The sequence below is a fragment of the Vipera ursinii genome (assembly GCF_947247035.1).
Source record: "Vipera ursinii genome assembly, chromosome: W".
Classification (NCBI taxonomy): domain Eukaryota; kingdom Metazoa; phylum Chordata; class Lepidosauria; order Squamata; family Viperidae; genus Vipera; species Vipera ursinii.
Genome location: NC_139522.1, coordinates 5,753,161 through 5,778,804, shown reverse-complemented (window position 1 = coordinate 5,778,804; position 25,644 = coordinate 5,753,161). Strand labels below are relative to the sequence as shown.

General features: G+C 48.3%; 1 protein-coding gene across 2 annotated transcripts in view; it reads right to left on the bottom strand.

Annotated features, from left to right (window-relative positions):
* Nucleotides 1–25,644, bottom strand: part of LOC310648202 (septin-7-like) — a 688,898-nt gene that overhangs the window by 109,553 nt on the left and 553,701 nt on the right. For both annotated transcript variants that reach the window (XM_083375952.1, XM_083375951.1), the window contains 2 exons: nucleotides 14,851–14,985; nucleotides 13,497–13,614 (listed from right to left, as the gene is read on the bottom strand). In XM_083375952.1, the coding sequence (XP_083232078.1) occupies nucleotides 13,497–13,614; nucleotides 14,851–14,985 (253 nt within the window). The remainder of the gene's footprint in view (nucleotides 1–13,496; nucleotides 13,615–14,850; nucleotides 14,986–25,644) is intronic.

The window sequence follows — 25,644 nt, the reverse complement described above, 5'->3', positions numbered from 1 at the left end:
TGCTAAGCTTGTAAGCCGCCCTGAGTCTTCGGAGAAGGGCGGGATATAAATGGAATAAAAATAAATAAATAAAATAAATAAATATGTAAAACTAATTGGATAATGTGATTTATGACATGTAGATAAGAGCAGGGATTGTGTTTGTTACGATGGGTTTTGGGGGAGGAGATTTCAGATTCTGGCATCCCTCCATGAGTGCCGATGTTTCGTTTCATTATTAAGACTTTTTAGATTTGCATTGTATTTGAACTGCATTTGGGGCCCTGATTGGATCTCCATCGCTTTTCAGCAGAATTTCAACTGCTCAGAGCTGCTGGGAAGTGCTACATTCTGTGAGTTTTGGAAGGGCTGCACCAGCGGAGTGGCTAGGGCCCTGATTGGTTTGCATTGTATTTGAACTGCATTTGGGGCCCTGATTGGATCTCCATCGCTTTTCAGCAGAATTTCAACTGCTCAGAGCTGCTGGGAAGTGCTACATTCTGTGAGTTTTGGAAGGGCTGCACCAGCGGAGTGGCTAGGGCCCTGATTGGTTTGCATTGTATTTGAACTGCATTTGGGGCCCTGATTGGATCTCCATCGCTTTTCAGCAGAATTTCAACTGCTCAGAGCTGCTGGGAAGTGCTACATTCTGTAAGTTTTGGAAAGGCTGCACCAAAAAAGTAGCGGCCCGCGTGCCTAATGGCGTGCAAATTATATAACTAAAAATCAAAAATAGCAGCAGTACATTCAGGGCAAGTGCATATGAGATTCGTTGTATCGCAGCATGTCTGGCTTAGTTCAGTGCAACACTTGTTTTGCAGCTGTCTTTCGCAGTACCATTTTCAAACTTGGAAACTGTCCTATCTGTAAACAAATCACTAGTCTACAAGGACAGATTATTTATCTAGGGTCTGTAATCTGTGCTCTTCAGGCAGAAATTATGTGTCCAGTTCAGCCCTTCTACCCTGTTGAGCCTCCGTGCTATCAGCCCCCTCTACTACAAAGATCCTGCAGGAGAAGGGCAGTGTGGACAACCGTGGGATCTGGCAGAGTGAGAGCTGTGAACCATAAACACAAAGCTTTCACTGTGTCCCTGCATAACAGATACAGTGCCCTTGCTGACCTTAATAGGGACATTAAGGAGACAGGTCAAGGTAGTTGTGATGATAACTCAAATAAGCAGGGGACCATGGTCTAAGATGAAGAACTTGTTTTTGACAGGGAGAAGTGTGAATCTGGTATTACACACCAGTCATGCAAGAACAGAAAGGCATCCAAAAAGAGAAGACACCTTCTGGTTGGTGATTCAATTATAAGGGATGTAAATTTAGGAAAGGACACAGAGGTTTTGAAAGAGGTCAGATGTCTTCCAGGTGCTACTGCCAGTAGGGACAAGAAGCGTATTTCTAAAATAATCAAGAATGCCAGCAAGGACTGTGATGTGGAGGCTATTGTACATCTTGGCACTAACGATCTGTCCCAAAAAGATGTACTCTCTGTGCAGAATGATTTCCAGAGCTTGGGGCAGGAACTTAGCAGAATAGGCTGTAGGCTTACTTTTTCAGAGGTTTTACCAGTGTATAAGGAGCAAAATGGAAAAGGCCAGCGTATAGCAGAATTTAATATGTGGCTAAAGGAGTGGTGTAAAGGATAAGGCTTTGGTTATATTAGTCATGATGTTTGTAGCTGGTCCAATGAAAAAATGTATAAAAGAGATGGTCTGCATCCATCCAAGAAAGGGACTGAGTTACTTGGCAATAAAATCACAGCTTTTCTGGAGGAAAATTTAAACTAAACAATGGGGACAGTGAGTTAATTGATACAGAACATCACTGTCCCCGGCAATCTAAGAAAATAGGGGAAGCCAGGCACCACACAAGTTATGCAGCAAGTAAACACAGGGTCAGTCATAAAGGACTCAAATGTCTATACACTAATGCACAGAGTATGAACAGTAAGCAGGGTGAACTAGAAATTCAGGTAAATGAGGGCGGATATGATATTGTTGCCATTACGGAAACGTGGTGGGACAAAACCTACAAATGGAACACACAGCTAGAGGGATTTAAACTATTTAAAAGAAACAGACTAAACAAAAGAGGAGGTGGAGTTGCTCTATATATAAGAAATAACTTTATCTCTACAGAAATAGAGCACAACAATGACGAAAACTGTAAACTAGAATGCATTTGGGTCAATATAAAAGGGGGAACCAACCAATCAGAGGAAATAGATGAACTTTTGCTAGTCAGCTAACTAAGGTATGTAAGAAGCACATCACAATAGTAATGGGGGACTTTAATTACCCTGATATCAACTGGGAGACAAACTCTGCACCAAGTGGAAGATCAAACAGATTCCTGACAAACCTAGCAGACATCTTTCTCTCCCAAAAAGTAGAGAAGGGAACTAGGGGATTAGCCATATTGGATTTAATTCTCACAAACAGAGATGAAATGATAGAAAATGTCGAAGCCACAGGAACCTTGGGGGGAAGTGATCATGCAATATTGCAATTCAACATTCTGGAAGCACAAGCAATAGAACACAGCCAAACTAGAGTCTTGGACTTTAAAAGAGCTAATTTCAATAAACTTAGAGAGACCATGGGAAGAATTCCATGGATGAGAATCCTCAAGGGGAAAACAACTCAAGAAGCTTGGGAAATTTTGAAAAGTGAGATAATAAAGGCCCAGTCTAGTACAATACCAACAAAGAAGAAAAATAACAGCTCTCAAAAGAAACCAGCATGGCTGCATAAAGAACTCTCTGATAAATTGAAAGATAAAAAGAGCCTTGGTGGAGCAGTGGGCTAATGCCTCCTTAAGTAACACTGGCTGCCTGCAATTAGTGCAGGTTCGAGTCCCACCAGGCTCAAGGTTGACTCAGCCTTCCATCCTTCCGAGGTAGGTAAAATGAGGACCCAGATTGTTGGGGGCAATAAGCTGACTTTGTAAAAATGCCGCTGGGGGGGGGGCGAAAGCCCTAATAAGCAGGCATAAGCAGGCACTTGTGACCTCCCAATTGGACTACTGCAACGCTCTCTACATGGGGCTGCCCTTGAGGACCACTCGGAGGCGTCAACTGGTGCAGAATGCAGCCGTGCGGGTTGTGATGGGGGTTTCCCGATACTCCCATGTAACATCTCTACTCCGCGAACTGCATTGGCTTCCGGTTGCCCTCCGGGTGAGATTCAAGGTGCTGGTGATGACCTATAAATCCCTAAATGGCTTGGGTCCGGGATATTTGAGGGAACACCTGCTGCCGGCATCAAGCTCCCTTCGTCCTGTGCGCTCCCACAGGGAAGGTCTCCTCAGGGTACCGCCGGTAAAAGATTGCCGGCGGACAATAACCAGGGGGAGGGCCTTCTCTGTGGGTGCGCCGGCCCTTTGGAACCAGCTGCCTGTAGATCTTAGGACTGCCCCTGACCTTCGCTCATTCCGCCGGGACCTGAAGACCTGGCTCTTCGAGCTTTCTGTCCTAGACTGAGAGTATTAACTGGGGTTTTAATTGTATTTTTAATTGTAATTGGCTTATATGTCAAGGTTAGTGTAATTATTTTAATTGTTTTTAATTTTTGTAACTTGTTGCATTGTTTTAAAAAACCTTGTGAACCGCCCTGAGTCCTACGGGAGAAGGGCGGTATATAAGTTTAATTAAATAAATAAATAAATAAATAAATAAATAAATAAATAAATAAATAAATATACATAGAATGAAGGCTATTGCTAAGCACATTGATTTGTGCTTCTTAGACTGTAAGCCGCCCTGAGTCTTCAGAGAAGGGCGGGATATAAATAGGATAAAAAAAAAAGACAAGTATAAGAATTGGAAAGAGGGGCACATAACTAAGTCAGAATATCAGCAAATAGCCCGTGCCTGCAAAGATGAAGTGAGGAAAGCTAAGGCTCAAAGTGAACTAAGGCTTGCGACCAAAGTCAAAAATAACAAAAATTGCTTCTTTCAACATATTTATTTATTTATTTAGTTTTATATACTGCCCTATTCCCGAAGGACTCAGGGGAGGTTTACAGGGCAAAATATAAAAGACAATATAAAAGTTGAAATAGAAATAGAATTAAAATGAATTAAATTAATTAATAGCCCAACAAATTAAAACAAAGTTTAAAAACTTAAAACCCCTCAGTCCAGGCCAGATAGATCAAAGAACCAGGTTTTCAGGTCCCGGCGAAACGAACGAAAGTCGGGGGCGGTCCGGAGTTCCACAGGCAGATCATTCCATAGGGCAGTCACGCCCACAGAGAATGCCCTCCCTCTGTGGATCACCCGCCGGCACTCCCTGACCGGTGGCACCCTAAGGAGGCCCTCCCTATGGGAGCGCACAGGACGATGGGAAGTTGATGCTGGCAGCAGGTGCTCCCTAAGATAATCCAGGCCCATGCCATTTAGGGCTTTATAGGTCATCACCAGCACCTTGAATATCACCCGGAGGGCAACTGGAAGCCAATGCAGCTCGCGGAGAAGAGGTGTTACATGGGAGTATAGGGACACTCCCATCACAACTCGCGTGGCTGCATTCTGCACCAGCTGAAGCCTCCGACTGGTCCTCAAGGGCAGCCCCATGTAGAGAGCATTGCAGGAGTCTAACCGGGAGGTCACGAGCACATGAGTGACTGTGCGTAGGGCATCTCGGTCCAGATAGGGCTGCAACTGGCGCACCAGGCGAACCTGGGCAAAAGCCCCCCTGGTCACGGCTCGTATATGATCTTCCAAACTGAGCTGTGAATCCAGGAGGATGCCCAAGTTGCGAGCCCTATCAACGGGGGGTAACACCTCACCCCCCATAGTCAGTGATGGACAAAGCTGGTTTTCCCAAGATGCCGGTATGCACAGCCACTCAGTCTTGGCGGGATTGGGTCGAAGCCTGTTTCTCCCCATCCAAACCTGGACCGCCTCTAGGCAACGGGACATCACGTTGAGGGCATCACTGGGTTGGTTCGGGGTGGAAAGAAAGAGCTGGGTATCATCAGCATACTGATGATACCCCACCCCGAAACCATGAATGAGCTCACCCAGCGGCTTCATGTAGATGTTGAACAAGAGGGGACAGAGGATCGACCCGAGGAACTCCACAAACGAGAGGCCTCAGGGCAGATCTCTGCCCTCCCGTCAACACCAACTGCGAGCGGCCCAGGAGGTAGGAGGAGAACCACTGTAAAACAGTGCCCCCCACTCCCAACCCCCTGAGACGCCGCAGCAAGATACCATGGTCGATGGTATCAAAAGCCGCTGAGAGATCTAACAGGACTAGGACAGAGGAACAATCCCTGTCCCGAGCCCGCCAGAGAACATTCATCAGCACGACCAATGCCATCTCTGTGCTGTACCCTGGCCTAAAGCCCGATTAACAAGAAAAAAGTTAAGGAAATGATTGGTCCATTAGTGGGGGAAAGTGGCAAGAAGGTGACAAGCAATAGGGAGAAAGCAGAACTATTTAACTCATTGTTTGCATCTGTCTTTACACAAAGGGAAAAAACAGTCCAACCTACCCAAACCAGTGCCATAAAAAACAGAATATAAACGCAAGTTAAGATAGACAAAAAAATGGTAACTGAACACCTGTCCAGCCTAGACGAGTTCAAATCACCAGGACCAGATGGAGTACACCCCAAAGTTCTCAAGGAACTGGCAGACGTGATCTCGGAACCACTGAACTATATTTTTCAAAGATCCTGGAGCACTGGGGAACTACCAGAGGACTGGAAGAGAGCTGATGTAGTTCCCATCTTCAAAAAAGGGAAAAAATAGATCCGGGAAACTACAGACCTATCAGCCTGACCTCAATACCTGGGAAGATTCTGGAAAAGATAATCAAACAACAAATCAGCGAACACCTTGATGCAAACAAAGTCATCACTAAAAGTCAACATGGGTTTGTCAAAAACAGACCATGCCAGACAAATCTTATTACATTCTTTGACCAAGTGACAAAATTAGTGGACCAGAGGAATGCTGTAGATATAATTTACTTGGACTTCAGTAAGGCATTTGATAAAGTAGATCACAACCTTCTACTTGATAAGATAGAAAAATGTGGGTTAGATAGCATCACCACCAGATGGATTCGTAGCTGGCTGACACGCCGTACTCAGCGTGTGGTCCTCAATGGAACTGCATCTACATGGAGGGAAGTGTGTAGTGGGGTGCCCCAGGGCTCAGTTCTGGGCCCAGTGCTCTTCAACATCTTCATTAACGATTTGGATGAGGGGATAGATGGGGAACTCATCAAATTTGCAGACGACACCAAGCTGGCAGGAATGGCCAATACTCCAGAAGATAGGCTTAAGATACAGAAGGATCTGGACAGACTCGAACACTGGGCGCTATCTAACAAAATGAAATTCAATGGTGAAAAAAGTAAGGTTCTACATTTAGGCAGGAAAAATCAAATGCACAGGTATAGTATAGGTGGTACCTTGCTCAATAGTAGTAACTGTGAGAGGGATCTCGGAGTCCTAGTAGACAATCACTTCCAATATGAGCCAGCAGTGTGCTGCAGCTGCCAAAAAAGCCAACACAGTGCTAGGCTGCATTAACAGAGGGATAGAATCAAGATCAAGTGAAGTACTAATACCACTTTACAATGCTTTGGTAAGGCCACACCTGGAATACTGCATCCAGTTTTGGTCACCACGATGTAAAAAAGATGTCGAGACTCTAGAAAGGGTACAGAGAAGAGCAACAAAGATGATTGGGGGACTGGAGGCTAAAACATATAGGGAACGGTTGCTGGAATTGGGCATGTGTAGTTTAACGAAGAGAAGGGTGAGCGGTGACATGATAGCAGTGTTCCAATATCTCAGGGGCTGCCACAAAGAAGAGGGAGTCAAGCTATTCTCCAAACCACCTGAAAGCACAACAAGAAGCAATGGATGGAAACTAGTCAAGGAGAGAAGCAACCTAGAACTAAGGAGAAACTTCCTGACAGTTAGAACAATTAACCAGTGGAACAATGCCTGCATTTTGTTTGAACTGTCTCATTTATCGGAACCATGACAAATAGGCTTATCAAGGGTTAATAATCTTGAAGAGTCAGTGTTAATTTCAGTTAAAGAGTAACTTGTCTCTAAATATGAATTCCAAGGGAACAGCAATAGGAGACAAATATATCTCCATCTGCTCCTTGTGACCACCCTGCAAGCATCTGTTCAACCTCTCTAGAAAACATGCTGGATTAAGATGGGCTTTGGCTGCATCTGACAGGGTTGTTCTTATGTATGTTCTTATGAAACTAAGGAAAGATTTATACCTATTCAGAAATATTAGTATTAATATTCAATATTAGAAAATTACCTGTTTTTATGTATTTATTTGGTCAATGACCAGTAACATAAAATAATAAGGGAAATAAAAGACAACAATTACAATAGGATTGACAGGGAGAATTGGGTGCAATTATATATTGGCAACTATAAAATAAAATCAAATATGGTATATTCTGAACATCTCTATTACAATAATAACATAACAATCTGATATAATAAAACTATGCACTACAATGTCTTCTAAAAATTATTAAAAATAATAACTAAGCAAAGTGTTGATAAAAATAAAAGTCTTTAGTTCTTTAACCCATTTTGCCTTATCTTTACAGCAGCACAAAATTTGGCTACTGCACGAGTGGTGGCTAGATTTGAGTCCTAGAGAAGATGGTTCAAATAGAAATTATCTGTTCTCCCTAGAAATCTAGTAGAGGGAGGATGTACATTGATCTGACCTGAACTCTCAATAAGACATGTGAGATGTCTTCAACTTCCCCACTGCCACATGTACACATTTAATTTAATTTAATTTAATTTAATAATATTTGTATACCGCCCTTCTCCCTGAGGACTCAGGGCGGTTCACAGGGCAGAATAAAATACTAAATACAAACATTAAAAAAAAGATTAAATGATTGCCCAAGTTAAAACAATTGGAATAAAATTCTAAAACACCAAGTTAAAATTAAGACACCAAAAATAAAAAACCCCACCAATCTCCATCAGGCTAGGCCGGCTTGAACAAACAGAAACGTCTTAAGATCGCGACGAAAGGAGCGAAGATCGGGCGCCATCCGGAGCTCTACCGGTAGCTGATTCCACAGCTCCGGGGCGCCCACAGAGAAGGATCTCCCCCTGGGGGCCACCAATCGACATTCTCTGATCGGTGGCACCCTGAGGAGGCCCTCTCTGTGGGAACGCACAGGGCGCAGGGAGCTTGATGCCGGCAGCAGATGTTCCCTAAGGTACTCCGGCCCCATGCCATGGAGGGCTTTAAACACCGTTACCAGTACCTTGAATCTCACCCGGAAGACAACTGGCAACCAATGCAGCTCACGGAGCAGAGGTGTAACGTGGGAGTATCGGGAGACTCCCAACACAACTCTCGCGGCTGCATTCTGTACCAGTTGGAGCTTCCGGGTGGTCCTCAAGGGCAGCCCCATGTAGAGAGCGTTGCAGTAGTCCAGACGAGAGGACACGAGCGCATGAGTGACCGTGCACAAATCATCCTGGCTAAGATAGGGCCGCAACTGGCGCACCAGGCGAACCTGGGCGAAGGCCCCCCTAGTCACAGCTCCTATATGGTCTTCCAAGGTGAGCCGTGAATCTAGGAGGACTCCCAAGTTGCGAGCCCTATCTACGGGGGGTAATAGTTCACCCCCCATAGCCAGAGGTGGAATGTCCGAATAAACCCGGGATGAAGGTATGCAAAGCCACTCAGTCTTGTCGGGGTTGAGTTGAAGTCTGTTCCTCCCCATCCAGACCCGAACCGCCTCCAGGCAACGGGACATCACGTTGAGGGCATCACTGGGGTGGTTTGGGGTCGAAAGGAAAAGTTGGGTATCATCAGCGTACTGATGATACCCAACTCCAAAGCCACGAATGATCTCACCCAGCGGTTTCATGTAGATGTTGAACAGGAGAGGCGAGAGGACCGACCCCTGAGGAACTCCACAAATGAGAGACCTCGCGGTCGACCTCTGCCCCCCTGCCAACACCGACTGCGAACGTCCCTGGAGATAGGAGGAGAACCACTGTAAGACTGTGCCTCCCACTCCCAATCCCCTGAGACGCCGCAGCAAGATACCATGGTCGATGGTATCGAAAGCCGCCGAGAGGTCTAATAGGACTAGAACAGAGGAATATCCCCTGTCCCGAGCCCTCCAGAGATCATTCACCAGCGCGACCAATGCCGTCTCCGTGCTGTGCCCGGGCCTGAAACCCGATTGGTACGGGTCCAGATAATCCGCTTCATCCAGGACCAGAGGGAGCTGATGCGCCACCACACTCTCAACAACCTTCGCAAGAAAGCGAAGGTTGGAGACAGGACGAAAGTTGTTCAATACAGCTGGGTCCAAGGCAGGCTTCTTGAGGAGAGGCCTCACCACCGCCTCTTTCAAGACGGCGGGGAAGCTACCCTCACTCAGAGAAGCCGATATAACTGCCTGGCACCAGCTGCGTGTCCTCTCCCGGGCTGCATAGACCAGCCAGGAAGGGCACGGGTCCAATAAACATGTGGTGGTGCTCAGCCTCCCCATGATCCTGTCCACTTCCTCCGGAGTCACAGAATCAAACTCCTCCCAGGTGATCTCGACAAGACCGCCCGTGTCCTGATCATCAGACTCTGCCCAGTCAGAGTCCAGACCGGTCCGAATCCGAGCGATTTTGTCCGACAGATGTTGGTTAAACTCCTCGGCACGACCCTGCAAGGGATCCTCCCTCACCTCCTGATTTAGGAGGGAGCGAGTCACCCTAAACAGGGCGGCCGGGCGATTATCTGCGGACGCGATAAGGGTGGCGAAGTGGTTAGACCTCGCCTCCCTTATCGCAGCGAGATAAGACCTAATGTAGGCTCTTAGTCGCAATCGGTCGGCTTCGGATCGGCTGGACCTCCAACCGCTCTCTAGGCCCCGTCTCCGACGCTTCATCTCCCGGAGCTCCGCAGAGAACCATGGAGCTCGACGGGATCTGCACCGGGTCAGGGGCCGCAGGGGTACAACCCGGTCAAGAGCCTCAGTGGCCGTCCTTTCCCAGGCTTCCACTAAGGCATCTGCCGAGCTGTGAGCAAGGGAGGCAGGTGGGGACCCCAGCGCTGCCTGGAACCTCTGGGGATCCATCAAGCGTCTGGGGCGGTACCATTTAATTGGTTCCAAACACCCACGGCGGGGGGTGGCAAAACGGAAGACCAGCCGCAGGAGATGATGATCGGTCCATGACAGGGGCATAATAATTGGAGAGCCCCCACCAAGATCATCTAACCACCGTCCAGATAAGAAAACTAGGTCAAGGGTGTGGCCTCCCTCATGAGTCGGTCCCGAAATTACTTGCGTCAGGTCCATGGCCGTCATGGAAGCCATGAACTCCCGAGCCAACTCAGATGATCCTCCCAGCGATGGTAGATTGAAGTCCCCCAAAACTATAAGTTTCGGGAACTCAACCACCAGCCCAGAGAGGACATCGAGCAGCTCAGGCAGGGCTGCTGCTGCGTGACTAGGTGAAAGGTACACCAGCAGCAAGCCCAACTGCGCACCAGGGCCGCATCTCAGGAAGAGAGACTCACACCCGACTATCTGAGGGACAGTGGCCTCCCGCGGACATAAGGTCTCCCTCATAACAACAGCCACACCCCCACCCCTACCCTGAGCTCGAGGCCGGTGTAGCTGGTGTAAAACACATTTGCTGTGTTTTATCATACCTGCCCTGCAGGAGTGCTGAGGGGAGGATATTAAATCTGGCTCTAAAATGTTCTTCTACTCTCAGGAAAGGTCAGGTCTTTCAAGATATATATTTATATTTATATTTACTAAATTTTTATACCGCCCTTCTCCCGAAGGACTCAGGGCGGTGTACAGGGCAATAAATATCAAAATACAAAATACAAGAGTTAAAAAAGATTAAATAATTATGCCCAATAGTTAAAAACTATGTTAAAACCCAAACCCAACCCCCAAACCCATCAGACCAGGCTGGCTTGTTCAAATAAATAGGTTTTTAGATCGCGTCGGAAGGAGCGAAGGTCGGGGGCCATCCAGAGCTCAACCGGCAAGCGGTTCCACAGGTCTGGCGTGCCCACAGAGAACACCCTCCCCCTGGGGGCCACCAGTCGACATTCTCTGATCGGAGGCACCTTGAGGAGGCCCTCTCTGTGGGAGCGCACTGGACGGAGGGAGGTTGACGCCGTAATCCGGAACCATGCCATGTAGGGCTTTATAGGTCATCACCAGATACCTTAGTGGTTCCCACACACCCCATTTAATCTGATTTATGCTGTGGAAAGGTATCCTATTAACTTCTAGCTGAAACTTCATTTCTCTTATTCCATGGATAACCACTTGCTTAGCTTGATCATATCCTAGGGCAGGGGTGTCAAACTGCCGGCCCGTGGGCTGGATGCGTCATCCGGAAGCCACGCCCACCCCATTGCCAGCAATGGCAAAACCGTCCTGATACATTGTGCGATGTCACGTGATGTCATGTGTTTGACATATCTAGGGAGATTAAGAACAATGGGAAAACCCATAGAAGGTCATCTTTTGCTCTATCACCTGTTTCCAGAGAGGGAAGTTATCTATCAGGACTAAAGGGGTCAAGTCCATTGGGAAGAACTGAATCTTCAACCAGTAAGTTATCATCATCTTCCAAGCCCTAACCTGAATTTGAGGCATTCCTTTTTGAATTCTCAACTGGGCATTTGATGTCCTGTTAGGTGCAGCTAAAATTAATCGCAGGAATTTTCTTTGTACGGTTTCCAGAGACTCTTTTTAAAAAAAAATCCTGTTTGTGTCCTGTAAAGAATTTGTGTTAGTGTTCTGGCCTCAAAAGGTTTTAAGGCTGCGGGGACTTAATTGTCCTCCACCTGTATAAAAACAGTTTGATGGCATTTGATGACCTAAGGGCTGATTGAATTGTGTGGTCCAGATGTGCCTCCCAAGTACCTTCCATATGGAAGACCACCCCAAGGTATTTAAATAAATTGACCTTTTCTAGGTTATGCCCTTCTACTCTCCAGGAGTATTGAATAGCTCTTTTAGCAAAAACTAGAATTTTCAATTTATAGAAATTGAGGACCAGATTTTGTCTGCAGTACTTTAATATTGCTGCAATAGCTCTCTTCAATCCAATTGGTATTTGTAAGATAACAGTGGCATAGTCTGCATAAAGAAGTATCAGGATTCTGCATTGTGCTATGTTTGGAGGATGAAACTCTGAGATATACAAAAAATCAATCAAGGAATTAATGTAGAGATTGAAAAGGAAAGGGGCCAGAATACATTCTTGGTGTACTCCTTTTTGTATGCTTACTGAGCCAAATAAAGTCCCTTGGGGATTACACCTCACTTTTAAGGTGCAGTTGGAATACAATTTTTGTATGAGATAGAGAAGTCATGTATCAATAGTGGTACTTTTTAATTTTTCCCAGAGGACACTTTTGGATATTGAGTCAAAGGCTTGTTTAAAGTTGAGGAAGGCCACAAAAAGAGATTTCTTTTTATATGTATATTTTTGTACAAGGTGATAAAGCTCTAATATATGGTAATTGTTGATCTCCCTTCCCTGAATCCAGCCTATTCGTCTTTCATTATGCCCTCTGTGATTATTCAGTCTTGAAGTTTGTAATTTAGGTGCTAAGCGTATAACTAATGACACTCAATAGACTAATGTGCCTATAGTTACATGGGTCATTTTTATTGCCCTTTTTATAGATTGGTACAATAATTGCCATTCCCTAATCTCTTGTCATATAACCTGTCTGCTCTATAAATATGAAGAGAGATGCTAATAGGGGTACCCACCAGCTGCAGTTCTTTTTAATTATTTCTGGTAGAACACAATCACCACTGGGAGCCTTATTAACCTTAAGGGATTCAATCAACCAGGATACCTCTTGTGATGTAACTGAAGTCCAATAAGGGGTTTGGACCAGATTAATCTGGTTCTTATTCATTTCATAGGCAGGGTCCATATACAATCCTCTAAAGTATTCTTCCCGGGCATGAGTTGGTACTTGGTTAGTTGGGGGAGGGTGTGACTTTCCCAGTCCTCTAGTAATATGTCAACACAGGGATCTGTCTTTCATCCTGATTGAATTAACTTGTGCCAGGAGTCCTTCAATGTTCCACTTTTCTTTTAAAGGGGCCTTATATCAGGCCTTTAAACATTTTAGGTAGTGAATCTGATCCTCAGATTTTACTTTTTCTGTGCTGTTTATTATATGCCCTCTTTAACTGTACACAAAGCATTTTTATTCTTTTTAACCTGATTTCTGGAGTTAGGCTGCATTCCATTAAAGGGAACTGTTTTCAGATTGTCAGTTAAGGTTTTAATCCCATCTAGATATGATCCATGAGGTCTGCTTTCTAGGTCATGTGCATGAATTTCTATAAAGTTTCTGGGGCTAGCATCCAATTAGTGACTTAAATTGCATTTTTCTCAGAACATTAAATTCTCACCTGGGTATTATAATTATCGAGCCCTGGTGGGTAGATTGAGTTTGAGTTTGAGGTAGAAGTTTACCTGCTTTTTAAACTGTTGGCATTCTTCAGGTGTGAGTGTATCAGCCTTGGCAATAAGTGGAATTATATTCACTTTTTCATGCAGGCGTTTCATAAACTCAATATCCAAAGGCTTAAGCCTAAAATAAATAAAAATTTAAAATGTTATTTTGCAAATTTGGCTTCCAAACAAATGCAGCCAAAATGTGAGCCATATACCATACTAAAAGTAAAATAATCTCTTCTGAACATAATCATTACAAAAATGTATACAATGAAACCTCTACACTAAAAAGCTGTGTGTGCTTCTGAAAATGGTTCAGAGGAACTATTTCAAAACTCGCACAAAGTACCTTACTTAAAGTATATTTTTCAAGCTTGCAGCTCTATTTAACAGCTATGCTTGTTAGAGAAAAGGAAACCAAATCACTTTCCAAACATTATCCTCTTAGACTTAGGACAATATTTAATATTGATTTCAAAAACAATGGGCTATGTAAGAAATTACTGGTATCACAAATTCTTGTTCTGAATAATACAGGCAGTCCTCGAGTTATGACTGGTTGCTTGGCGACCAAAGTTATGACAGATACTGAAAAAGGGACTTACAGCCCAGATTTGAAGTACCGATATCTGTCTCCCCTCCCCCCGGTGAAGTAAGTGCATTTGGGTGCTTGGCAGCCAGTTTGAATTCATGGCTACTTGTAGTGCCCCATGTAACCACGATTTATAACATTTTTGCAAGAAACTGGCATTTACTTCCAGTTTCTGGCAAAACCTGAGCCATAGCAAAAATGTGTTCACTTAACAACTGCTGCAAAGAAGGTAAAATTGGGCGTGGTCAGGTGGTGACCCACTTTACCATCATGACTTACAACCAAAATTGTGGGCTAAATTACTGTTGTAAGTTGAGAACTACCTGTATGTAGTAATCAGAACAATTAAAAGAAAAATTATCTTGCAATTATGCATTTTTAAGATCAAGCATTAGAATGCTGAAATATCTAAAACTCTGAAATACAGTATATTTGCTTTTACAACTTGCTTTTCAAAATATTTAGTTTAAATACAGCCAAGAATAAATTACTTATTTATTATCCTTTATTGTGATACTGTAAACAAAACATGCAAAACTGTACTCTCTATTCAATAAGAAAAATCCAGAGAACAAAGACATTAATAGCATACAATCCCAATCTTGCTCTTCTGGATTTTGTACAAAACACTTTTGCTAATATTAGAGAAGGAAAATTATTTAAATTAGAATTTAATTCCTTACAATTCCTATGATCAGACATATCTAACAGTGTATTTTAAATGCTTTTGACTGGAGAAATTGTAAAGTAGGAGCAAAAGCATTTATTTTTAATACTGACCCATGTCCTGAAGGAGCAATGAAATACAAGCAACACTGGACCCTGTTATCTGGCATCTGACGTCTGTTCACACGTGATTCTGCATTGAGATAGTCTTCAAATTTACTGTCAATGTAATCAATAACTGGCTGCCAGCTATAATGTACAAACACATTTTTTAAAAAGCAGATTAACTTGGAACATTTACTGTAACAGTGCAAGCTGCACACCATAATATTAAATATGACATATAAGTATCACTGATACAATTTTCATAAGCAAATTTGGTTAGGTTGCTATAAGAGAAAAGGCATGTCCATTCTTATAGATGAAACAAGGGCAACAAGCAGAAGAATGTACAGTAGTAAAACGAGGAGTCATAAAAATGGTGTGAAGGGACCCAAACATACTTCCCAAAGCTATTTTGTAAATAGTCTTAATTAAAGTTCATATATTAATGTCAACTATCTACAATAATTAACAGACTGAATATTTGTTCACTACATTAGTATTAAAATAAAACTTTTATAATAACCAAAGACATATTCTTGACATCAGGAAAATTCTGATGTAGCGCAGTAGACTACTGTGGACCCTCTTCTCCTGCAGGGGCCCCTCTGCCTTCCTTACCATGCCCATGGGTAGAACCAGAGGTGGATTGGGGGAAGGGGGAAGGTTGTATGGGATAAGAACCTCTGGCAGCTGGTGGAAGCAGCAGAGGAGGGGGTCCTTGGATGGGAGTGTGTGTGTGTTCACTCCTCCTGAGAGTCAGTCAGTGGAGGAACTGATGAGTGAATGGTGAATGATCCCTCTGAGAGTCAGTCAGTGGAGGAACTGATGAGCGAATGGTGAATGATCCCTCTGTCTATGGGTGAGAGCAGTGGGGGGAGGCACCTTATTTGAAGTGTGGGGAGGTGGTTGCTGGGTACCCCACTGGCACTGAGAGCTGGTAAAGCTATAGTGCCTTGGGGTAGTTGGCTTCTCTTCCCAAGGATGTTTGGTGAGGACAGTAGGTGGCTTCCAGGTCTGGGAACAGGGCATGGCCTGGGTCATGGGGATGTGGCTATTGTCTGGGGGAAAGAGGCAGGTCAGAGTATCATGGTGGTGACAGCCATGGGCAGACATTGTGGGAGACAAGGAGAAGGATTTTCTCAGGGACTGAAGAACTGTTGTATTATAATGGTTCTATGTTCTACAGTAAAGTAAACTAAAGCAAAGTTCTACATTTAGGCAGGAAAAATCAAATGCACAGGTATAGTATAGGTGGTACCTTGCTCGATAGTAGTAACTGTAAGAGAGATCTCGGAGTCCTAGTGGACAATCACTTAAATATGAGCCAGCAGTGTGCTGCAGCTGCCAAAAAAGCCAACACAGTGCTAGGCTGCATTAACAGAGGGATAGAATCAAGATCACGTGAAGTACTAATACCACTTTACAATGCCTTGGTAAGGCCACACCTGGAATACCGCATCCAGTTTTGGTCACCACGATGTAAAAAAGATGTCGAGACTCTAGAAAGACTACAGAGAAGAGCAACAAAGATGATTGGGGGACTGGAGGCTAAAACATATAGGGAACGGTTGCTGGAATTGGGTATGTGTAGTTTATTGGGTATGTGTAGCAACGGATGGAAACTAGTCAAGGAGAGAAGCAACCTAGAACTAAGGAGAAACTTCCTGACAGTTAGAACAATTAACCAGTGGAACAACCTGCCTCCAGAAGTGGTGAATGCTCCAACACTGGAAGTTTTTAAGAAGAGACTGGACAGCCATTTGTCTGAAATGGTATATGGTTTCCTGCCTTAGCAGGGGGTTGGACTAGATGACCTCCAAGGTCCCTTCCAACTTATTATTATTATTATTATTATTATTATTATTATTATTATTATTATTATTATTATTATTATTATTATTAATTATTATTATTATTATTATTATTATTATTATTATTATTATTATTATTAGTATTAGTATTAGTATTAGTATTATTATTATTCTAGCTCTTTGATCTCAGCCCTAATGCCTAGTTGGTGGACCTTCAGTGGCCCCAGCCTCCAGTTGCTGCTACTGAATGCCAGGTTGAACTGTAATAATGTTCCTGCAATCTGTGATTTGATTGTGGATGAGAGGGGCGACTTGGCATGTATTACTGAGACCTGGCTTGGCCCTGAAGGTGTGAGGTGGGATTCTCTTTCTGAAATTTGTCCAGCTGGGGTTTGGGTGTGGCATCAGTACAGACTCCAGAGCAGGGGTGGGGTGTGGAAATTGTTTTCAGGGAATCCCTTATGGCTTTCAGGGGTCCTGCTCCACAGGTCCCTGGTTGTGAGACCCTGTTTCTTAAGTTGGACTCTAGGGATCAGTTGGGATTGTTGCTGCTGTACCAACCTCTCTGCTATGTAGGAACATCCCTGCCTGAGCTCCCTAATGCCATTTCTGGCTTGCTGGTGGAGTTCCGCAAACTTATGGTTCTGGGGGACTTTAATCTTCCTTTCCTGGGAATGGGGCATGAGGTAGCGTGGGAGTTCATGGGTACCATGACAACCATGGGCCTATCCCAGGTCATCCAAAGCCTGACCTGGGACAGTCACAACTCTAGATTTGGTGTTCCTGTTGGAGCAGTGGCAAAGTGATCTAAAATTGGGGAAGCTTTTGATGTCTCCTTTGTCATGGACTGATCACTCCCTAATTTCCATGGGATTTGCTAGTGCCACTACCCAGTGCAGGGAGGTTGGACCTATTAAGATTGGTCCACCCCTAGTGACTTGATGGATCCAGAGCACTTTCAGAAGGAGCCGGGGGTTGTCTCTGTTGGTCTGCTGTATAGTCCATGCCTTGGTTACCACCTGGAATCAGGGAGCAGCCAAGGCCTTGGATCAGAGTGCACCCATGTGACCTCTCCCCTCTTGAGAATCCTGGCACTCTCTGTGGTTTACAGAGAAACTGAGGGGGATGAAATGGGAGAAGAGATTTTGAATTATTTTTTTTGAATTTTATTGAATTTATATACCGCCCTTTCCTGTAGGACTCAGGGCGGTTTACAGGGTACTTAAAACATCGATACAAAAATTAAAAACAATTTTAAAAGATTAAATTAAATCCAGGAAAAAATATGAAAAACCCCAATTAAAACTCTCAGCCTGGGCCGGAAAGCTTGAAGAGCCAGGTCTTCAGGTCCCGGCGAAATGAACGAAGGTCGGGGACACTCCTAAGCTCCACAGGCAGCTAGTTCCAAAGGGCAAGCGCACCCACAGAGAAGGCCCTCCCCCTGGGTGTTATCCACCGGCAATCTTTTACCGGCGGCACCCTGAGAATGTTCTGAACCAGCCCTCTTCTGGCCTTGTAGTAAGGCAAACCCCTATTCAGAAAGAAGAGACTGGAGAGCGTCCAAGGCTAAAAGGCATCTGCCAAGATTTATTACTCAATTAACAAAAACACTAGAGCTTGACTCCTCAAGCGGAAGAGTTGCTTTCAGCAACCGGCCCCTCCCCAAACACTCCTTTTATTGAGAGCTCAGGGCGTGGTCTCCCTGTGCCTCCTCCCGAGAAGTCCCACAGCCTTTCTTTGTTTGTTCCTGCTCGACTGCCTCCTGCGTCGGGCGTCCTTGAACAGGGCCAGCTGTGGGTCATCATCCTCCGCACTATCGGGCTCACGCAGCTGAGAAGAGGTCCCCGGCTGAGGGCTCTGCAAAGCCTCCAAACCATCATCAGCCGGTTCGTCTCCCTCCTCCCCCTCATCTGAGTCATCCGATACATCGGAGCCGGCTGTCGGACCCACAGGCTGGCCCTGAGTCACAACACTATCCCGCACCGCAGGGCCCTTCCCCCGGGTCTGCCGATCCGGATGCGGTCGGGATGGGAACTGTTCGTGAAAAGCAGTCACCAACGCAGGGGCATGAACGGCGGTCGCGTCTTCCCATGTGAAGTCCTCCGGCCCGTACCCTTTCCACTCGATCAGGTACTGGAAGCGACCTTTCAGCCAGCGGGAATCCCTGATGCTGGCGACCTCGTACTCGGGGGTGCTGTCGCCATCACGAGGTCCTGATGGGGGAGGTTCCGCTTGGCGAAGTGGACAAGCCGGTTGTTCGGGGACCAACAAGGACCGATGGAAGACGGGGTGCACGCGCAGGGAACGTGGCAGAGTTAAACGATAGGCGACCGGGTTGATGACGGCCTCGACTGGGAACGGTCCAAGGTAACGGTGGTCCAGCTTCCTCGCCGGCCGAGTGGATGGTAGGTTCCTGGTGGACAGCCAGACCCGATCCCCCACCGATAATGGAGGCGTATCCCTTCTCGACCGATCGGCGAACCTCTTGTAGTCGGCCATGGCCTTCTCCAGCTGCCGTCGCACCAACCGATGGATCGCCTGTAATTCCGCCAAGAATTCGTTCGCTGCCGGCTCCGGTGAGTCCACGGGAGAAAGGGGGAAAAACCTGGGGTGATAACCCACGTTGGCCAAGAACGGTGTCATCTGCGTGGAGGTGTGCTGCGAGTTGTTAAAGGCAAACTCGGCTATGGCCAAATAGTCCACCCAATTGTCCTGCTGCAGGTTAACGTAGCAGCGCAGATACTGCTCTAAGATGCCGATGACCTTCTCGGTACCCCCGTCGGTCTGAGGATGATGCGCGGACGAGAGGCAAACCTTAATGTCCAACGCCCGCATCAACTCCTGCCAGAAGCGGGCTGTAAACAGGGCCCCCCTATCGGAGACGACTCTATCGGGAAGGCCGTGCAGCCGGAACACCTGTTGGATGAACATGCGACTAGTGGCGCGAGCTGACGGTAAGCCGTGACAGGGGATGAAGTGCGCCATCTTGGTCAACATGTCCACCACCACAAACACTGTCGTGAAGCCGGAGGATGGGGGTAGATCCGTCAGAAAGTCCATGGACACAGCCCCCCCGGGTCTCTTGGGCTGCAGTAAACCAGGCGGGGCCCCTGTCGCTGACTTGGCCTGCCTGCATGGGATGCAGGAGGTGACATAAGACTGGACATCGTGTCGGACTCGGGGCCACCAGAAGGTACGGGAGACCAGGTTCAGAGTCTTGAACAGGCCAAAATGCCCCGCAGCCGGGTTATCATGACACTGGCTGAGGACGAGTCCCCTGAGTGGCCCTCCTGGAACATAGAGCCGGTCACGATAATACAGGAGTCCATCCGTGACCGACCAAGGCGAATCTGGCCCCACCTCTTCCTTCCGCTGAGCCACCCACGCCTCCTGCTGCTGCGCCTCCTGGATCCGAGCCCGTATATCCACCGACTCCCGCACCGCAGCAAAAGACTCGACGGGGATCACTGTCCTGGGCGGAAGCTTGTCTTCCACTCGGATGTACTCGGGCTTCCTGGACAGAGCATCCGCTCTCTGGTTGTGCCCGCTTGGTATGTACCGCACCCGGAAGTCAAACCTCGCAAAGAAGAGGGACCACCGGATCTGGCGTTGGTTCAAATTCCGAGCGGTCTGCAGGCTTTCCAGATTCTTGTAGTCCGTCCGGACCTCGATTTGATGCCGCGCCCCCTCCAGATGATGCCTCCAAGCCTCGAACGCCGCCTTGATGGCCAGCAGCTCCTTCTCCCAGATGGTATAGTTGCGCTCCGAGGGGTTCAATTTCCGAGAGTGATACGCGCAAGGGAAAAGGGTACCGTTGGGCGTCGCTGCCTGGAGTAACACGGCCCCAATGGCAATGTCGGAGGCGTCCGCCTCCACGACAAACGGCCGTTGCGGGTCAGGATGCTTCAAGATGGGCTCCTTCATGAAGGCGTCCTTCAAAGCTTGGAACGCCTGTTGTTCGGGGGCGTTCCACTGGAACCGAGTCTTCTTCTGCAGGAGCCGGGTAAGGGGGGCTGTCAAGGCAGCAAAGCCAGGGATGAATGTTCGATAATAGTTGGCAAATCCAAGAACTCGCTGAACATCCTTCACGCGACGCGGGGGTTGCCAACTCTGCAACGACTCAACTTTACTCGGTTCCATGGCGATGCCCTCAGGAGAAATGCGGTGACCCAAGAAATCGATGGTCACCTGGTAGAACTGGCACTTCTCCAACTTGGCAAACAGCCGATGTTTCCGGAGGCGCTGCAGGACCTGACGGAGATGCTGATGATGCGCTTCACGCGACGGGGAGTAAATCAGGATGTCGTCCAGGTAAATCACGACAAACTGGTCCAACAGATCTCGAAAGATGTCGTTCATAAAATGCTGAAACACAGCGGGGGCGTTGGTCAGGCCAAACGGCATCACCGTGTACTCGAAATGTCCATAGCGAGTACCAAACGCCGTCTTCCACTCATCACCCGGCCGAACCCTGACGAGGTTGTAAGCTCCACGCAGGTCCAGTTTCGTGAAGATCTTAGCCTCCCGGAGTCGGTCCAAGAGCTCGGGGATGAGGGGCAACGGGTAGCGGTTACGCACCGTGATGGCGTTGAGTTTCCGGTAGTCACAGCAAAGCCGTAACTCGCCCGACTTCTTTTTGACGAAGAGCACGGGCGCAGACACTGGCGAGGACGAGGGCCGGATGAAACCACGAGCCAAATTCTTTGTCAGGAAGTCCCGCAATGCAGCCAACTCGGGCTCCGACATGGAGTACAAACGCCCCACTGGGAGAGGCGCATCAGGGACTAGATCAATGGAACAGTCATAGGGCCTGTGCGGGGGTAATTGGTCCGCCTCTGACTCGCTGAACACATCAGCAAAGTCGGACAGTTCGGGAGGCAAGGAAACCCCTGGGGAACCCTCCACCTGGCCGGTACAGATATGGCGGGTGTGATCCACGCACTGCAAACTTGGGAAGGTGACCAAGTTCTGAGACCAATAGATCTGTGGATCATGCGCCCGGAGCCACGCCAATCCCAAGACCACGGGGAAGTGCAGTTCCGAAGTGATGTAGAACTGGATGGCCTCCACATGAGAACTGATGGCCATACACACGGGTTGCGTGGCGGCCGTAATAGGCCCGGACAGGAGCACTCGACCATCGATGGTCTCCACAAGCATGGGCGGATCCACCGGACACTGGGGAACAGCCCATTTGGCCACGAAGGCCGAGTCCATAAAGTTAGTGGTAGCCCCAGAGTCAATTAAGGCATGGACCGGAATCCCCTCTGGCTTGCCAGGAAGGATCAGACGTGCCTCCAAAATCAAATGCCGTGGAGGTTCACAGGCACCGTCAGAACGGCGTCGCTCGGCGTGGTCGTTGTGGATCGCCCGATCTATCACACCGTCTAGATCGGGCTCGGGCCGTTTCCCGACAGCAAAGTAGAAGACTTTCTCGGGGCAGGCTTGGTCACTGATGCCCGCTGACGCTTCCTCGGGCAAGAAGCAGCCAAATGTCCAGGGTCCCCACAGTAAAAACACAACCCCCCCGATCGTCGTCTGTCCATTTCCGTCACCGAGAGACGGGACCTGGCGGCACCCAGCTCCATTGGCTCCTCCCTCTGGACTCGGGGCTCACGCACAACAGGAGCGGCAGGGGTCTGTGGGGTGGCACAGCGACTCTTTCGCTGCTGCAGCCGGGCATCGATCCGCAGGCAAAGATGGATCAGCCCATTCAGGTCTGAGGAAATGTCCACGCGGGCCAGCTCATCCAACACCTCCTCCGACAAGCCATCCTGGAAGGCATCCACGAGCGCAGCCTCATTCCAGGCAGAATCCTGGCTAAGCAGCTGGAAATCACTGATATAGGCCTGTAGGGGGCGCTGACCCTGCCTCAAAGCTTTCAGGCGTCGGGTGGCGGTCTGCGCCTTAATTGGGTCCTCGTACATGAGGCGCATATGGTCACAAAACCCCCCAAAGTTATCCAACAAAGGGCTAGGCTGTGCCAGCAAAGGCGTGCCCCAACGAGCTGCATCCCCCGACAGAAGACTCAACACGAACCCCACCTTATCCCGGTCAGTGGGGAAATCAGCTGCTCTCACGCTGATAAAAAGCTGGCATTGTCCCAGGAAGGCAGGAAACAGTTCTGGATTACCAGCAAATTTATCCGGCATAGCTATCTGACATTTCCTCCTGGGTGGGGGTGCAGCATGTACCTGAGCTTGCAGTTGAGCCACCTGAGCTGCCAACAAAGTAAGTTGCTGGGTGAGCTGGGCATTCTCGGCAAGAAGCTGCTCCATCGTAGTAATAAGGGGTGGGAGGCTGAAAGCAAACTGTTCTGAACCAGCCCTCTTCTGGCCTTGTAGTAAGGCAAACCCCTATTCAGAAAGAAGAGACTGGAGAGCGTCCAAGGCTAAAAGGCATCTGCCAAGATTTATTACTCAATTAACAAAAACACTAGAGCTTGACTCCTCAAGCGGAAGAGTTGCTTTCAGCAACCGGCCCCTCCCCAAACACTCCTTTTATTGAGAGCTCAGGGCGTGGTCTCCCTGTGCCTCCTCCCGAGGAGTCCCACAGCCTTTCTTTGTTTGTTCCTGCTCGACTGCCTCCTGCGTCGGGCGTCCTTGAACAGGGCCAGCTGTGGGTCATCATCCTCCGCACTATCGGGCTCACGCAGCTGAGAAGAGGTCCCCGGCTGAGGGCTCTGCAAAGCCTCCAAACCATCATCAGCCGGTTCGTCTCCCTCCTCCCCCTCATCTGAGTCATCCGATACATCGGAGCCGGCTGTCGGACCCACAGGCTGGCCCTGAGTCACAACAGAGAAGGCCCTCCCTGTGGGAGCGCACAGGACGAAGGGAACTTGATGCCAGCAGCAGGTGTTCCCTCAGATATCCTGGACCCAAGCCATTTAGGGCTTTATAGGTCATCACCAGCACCTTGAATCTCACTCGGAGGGCAACCGGAAGCCAATGCAGCTCGCGGAGTAGAGGTGTTACATGGGAGTATCAGGAAACCCCCATCACAACTCGCGCGGCTGCATTCTGCACTAGTTGAAGCCTCCGAGTGTTCCTCAAGGGCAGCCCCATGTAGACAGCGTTGCAGTAGTCTAAACGGGAGGTCACGAGCGCATGAGTGACTGTGCGTAGGGCACCTCGGTCCAGGTAGGGTCGCACCTGGCGCACCAGGCGAACCTGGGAAAAAGCCCCCCTGGTCACGGCTCCTATGTGATTTTGAAAACTGAGCCGTGAATCCAGGAGGACGCCCAAGTTGCGAGCCCTATCAACGGGGGGTAACACCTCATCCCCCGTGGTTAAAGATGGAATAGTCTGGTTAACCCGAGATGCCGGCACGTACAGCCACTCAGTCTTCTCAGGGTTGAGCTGAAGCCTGTTCCTCCGCATCCAGACCCGGACCACCTCCAGGCAACGGGACATCACGGCGAGGGCATCACTGGGTTGGTTCAGGGTGGAGAAAAAAAGTTGGGTATCATCAGCATACTGATGATACCCCACCCCGAAACCACGAATGATCTCGCCCAGCGGCTTCATATAGATGTTGAACAGGAGGGGAGAGAGAACCGACCCTTCAGGAACTCCACAAACGAGAGGCCTCGGGGCGGATCTCTGCCCTCCCGTCAACACCGACTGTGAGCGGCCCAGGAGATAGGAGAACCACCGTAAAACAGTGCCTTCCACTCCCAACCCCGAGACGCCGCAGTAGGATACCATGGTCAATGGTATCAAAAGCCGCTGAGAGATCTAATAGGACTAGGACAGAGGAGCAACCCCTGTCCCGAGCCCACCAGAGATCATTCACCAGCGCGACCAATGCCGTCTCCATGCTGTGCCCGGGCCTGAAACCCAACTGGTACAGGTCCAGATAATCAGTTTCCTCCAGGAACAGAGGAAGCTGATGCGCCACCACACTCTCAACAACCTTAGCCAAAAAGCGAAGGTTGGAGACCAGACGATAGTTATTTAAAACAGCCAGGTCCAGGGCAGGCTTCTTGAGGAGGGGTCTCACCACCGCCTCCTTCAAGGCGGCGGGGAAGATACCCTCCTTCAAGGAAGCAGTTATTACTGCCTGGAACCAGCCTCGTGTCTCCTCCCGGGCCGCATAAACCAGCCAGGAGGGGCACGGGTCCAATAAACAGGTGGTGGAGCTCAGCCTCCCCATAATCCTGTCCACATCATCAGGGGAAACAGGATAGAACTCAGTCCAGATAACGTGCTCAAGACCGTCCAATTCCTCCACGTCAGACTCTGCACAGTCAGAGTCCAAACTGGCCCGGATCTCAGAGATTTTGTTCGTCAGATGATGACTAAACTCCTCGGCCCGACCCTGCAAGGGATCCTCCCTCACCTCCTGGTTAAGAAGGGAGCGAGTCACCCTAAACAGGGCGGTCGGGCGCTTATCTGCGGACGCGATGAGGGCAGCGAAGTAATTAGCCTTCACTGTCCTCATCGCTGCAAGATAAGACCTTATAAAGGTTCTTAACTGCAATCGGTCAGATTCGGATCGGCTGGACCTCCAACCGCTCTCTAGACCCCGTCTCCGACGCTTCATCTCCCGGAGCTCCACAGAAAACCATGGAGCCCAGCGGGATCTGCGCCGGGTCAGGGGTCGCAAGGGTACAACACGGTCAAGTGCCTCAGTGGCCGCCCTTTCCCAGGCATCCACCAAGGCATCGGCCGGGCTGTGAATGAGGGTGATGACCCAAGCGCCATCTGGAACCGTTCTGGGTCCATTAGGCGCCTGGGGCGGAACCACCTGGTCGGTTCCGCAGCCCAGCGGCGGGGGGTGGCATAATGGAAGACCAGCCGCAGGAGATGATGATTGGACCATCATAGGGGGACAATAGTTGGCGAACCCCCTCCCAGATCATCCAACCACTGTCCAGATAAACACCAGGTCGAGAGTGTGACCCCCCATGAGTCAGGCCCTGAATTACCTGGGTCAGGTCCATGGCCATCATGGAAGCCATGAACTCCCGAGCTAACTCCGACGACCCTCC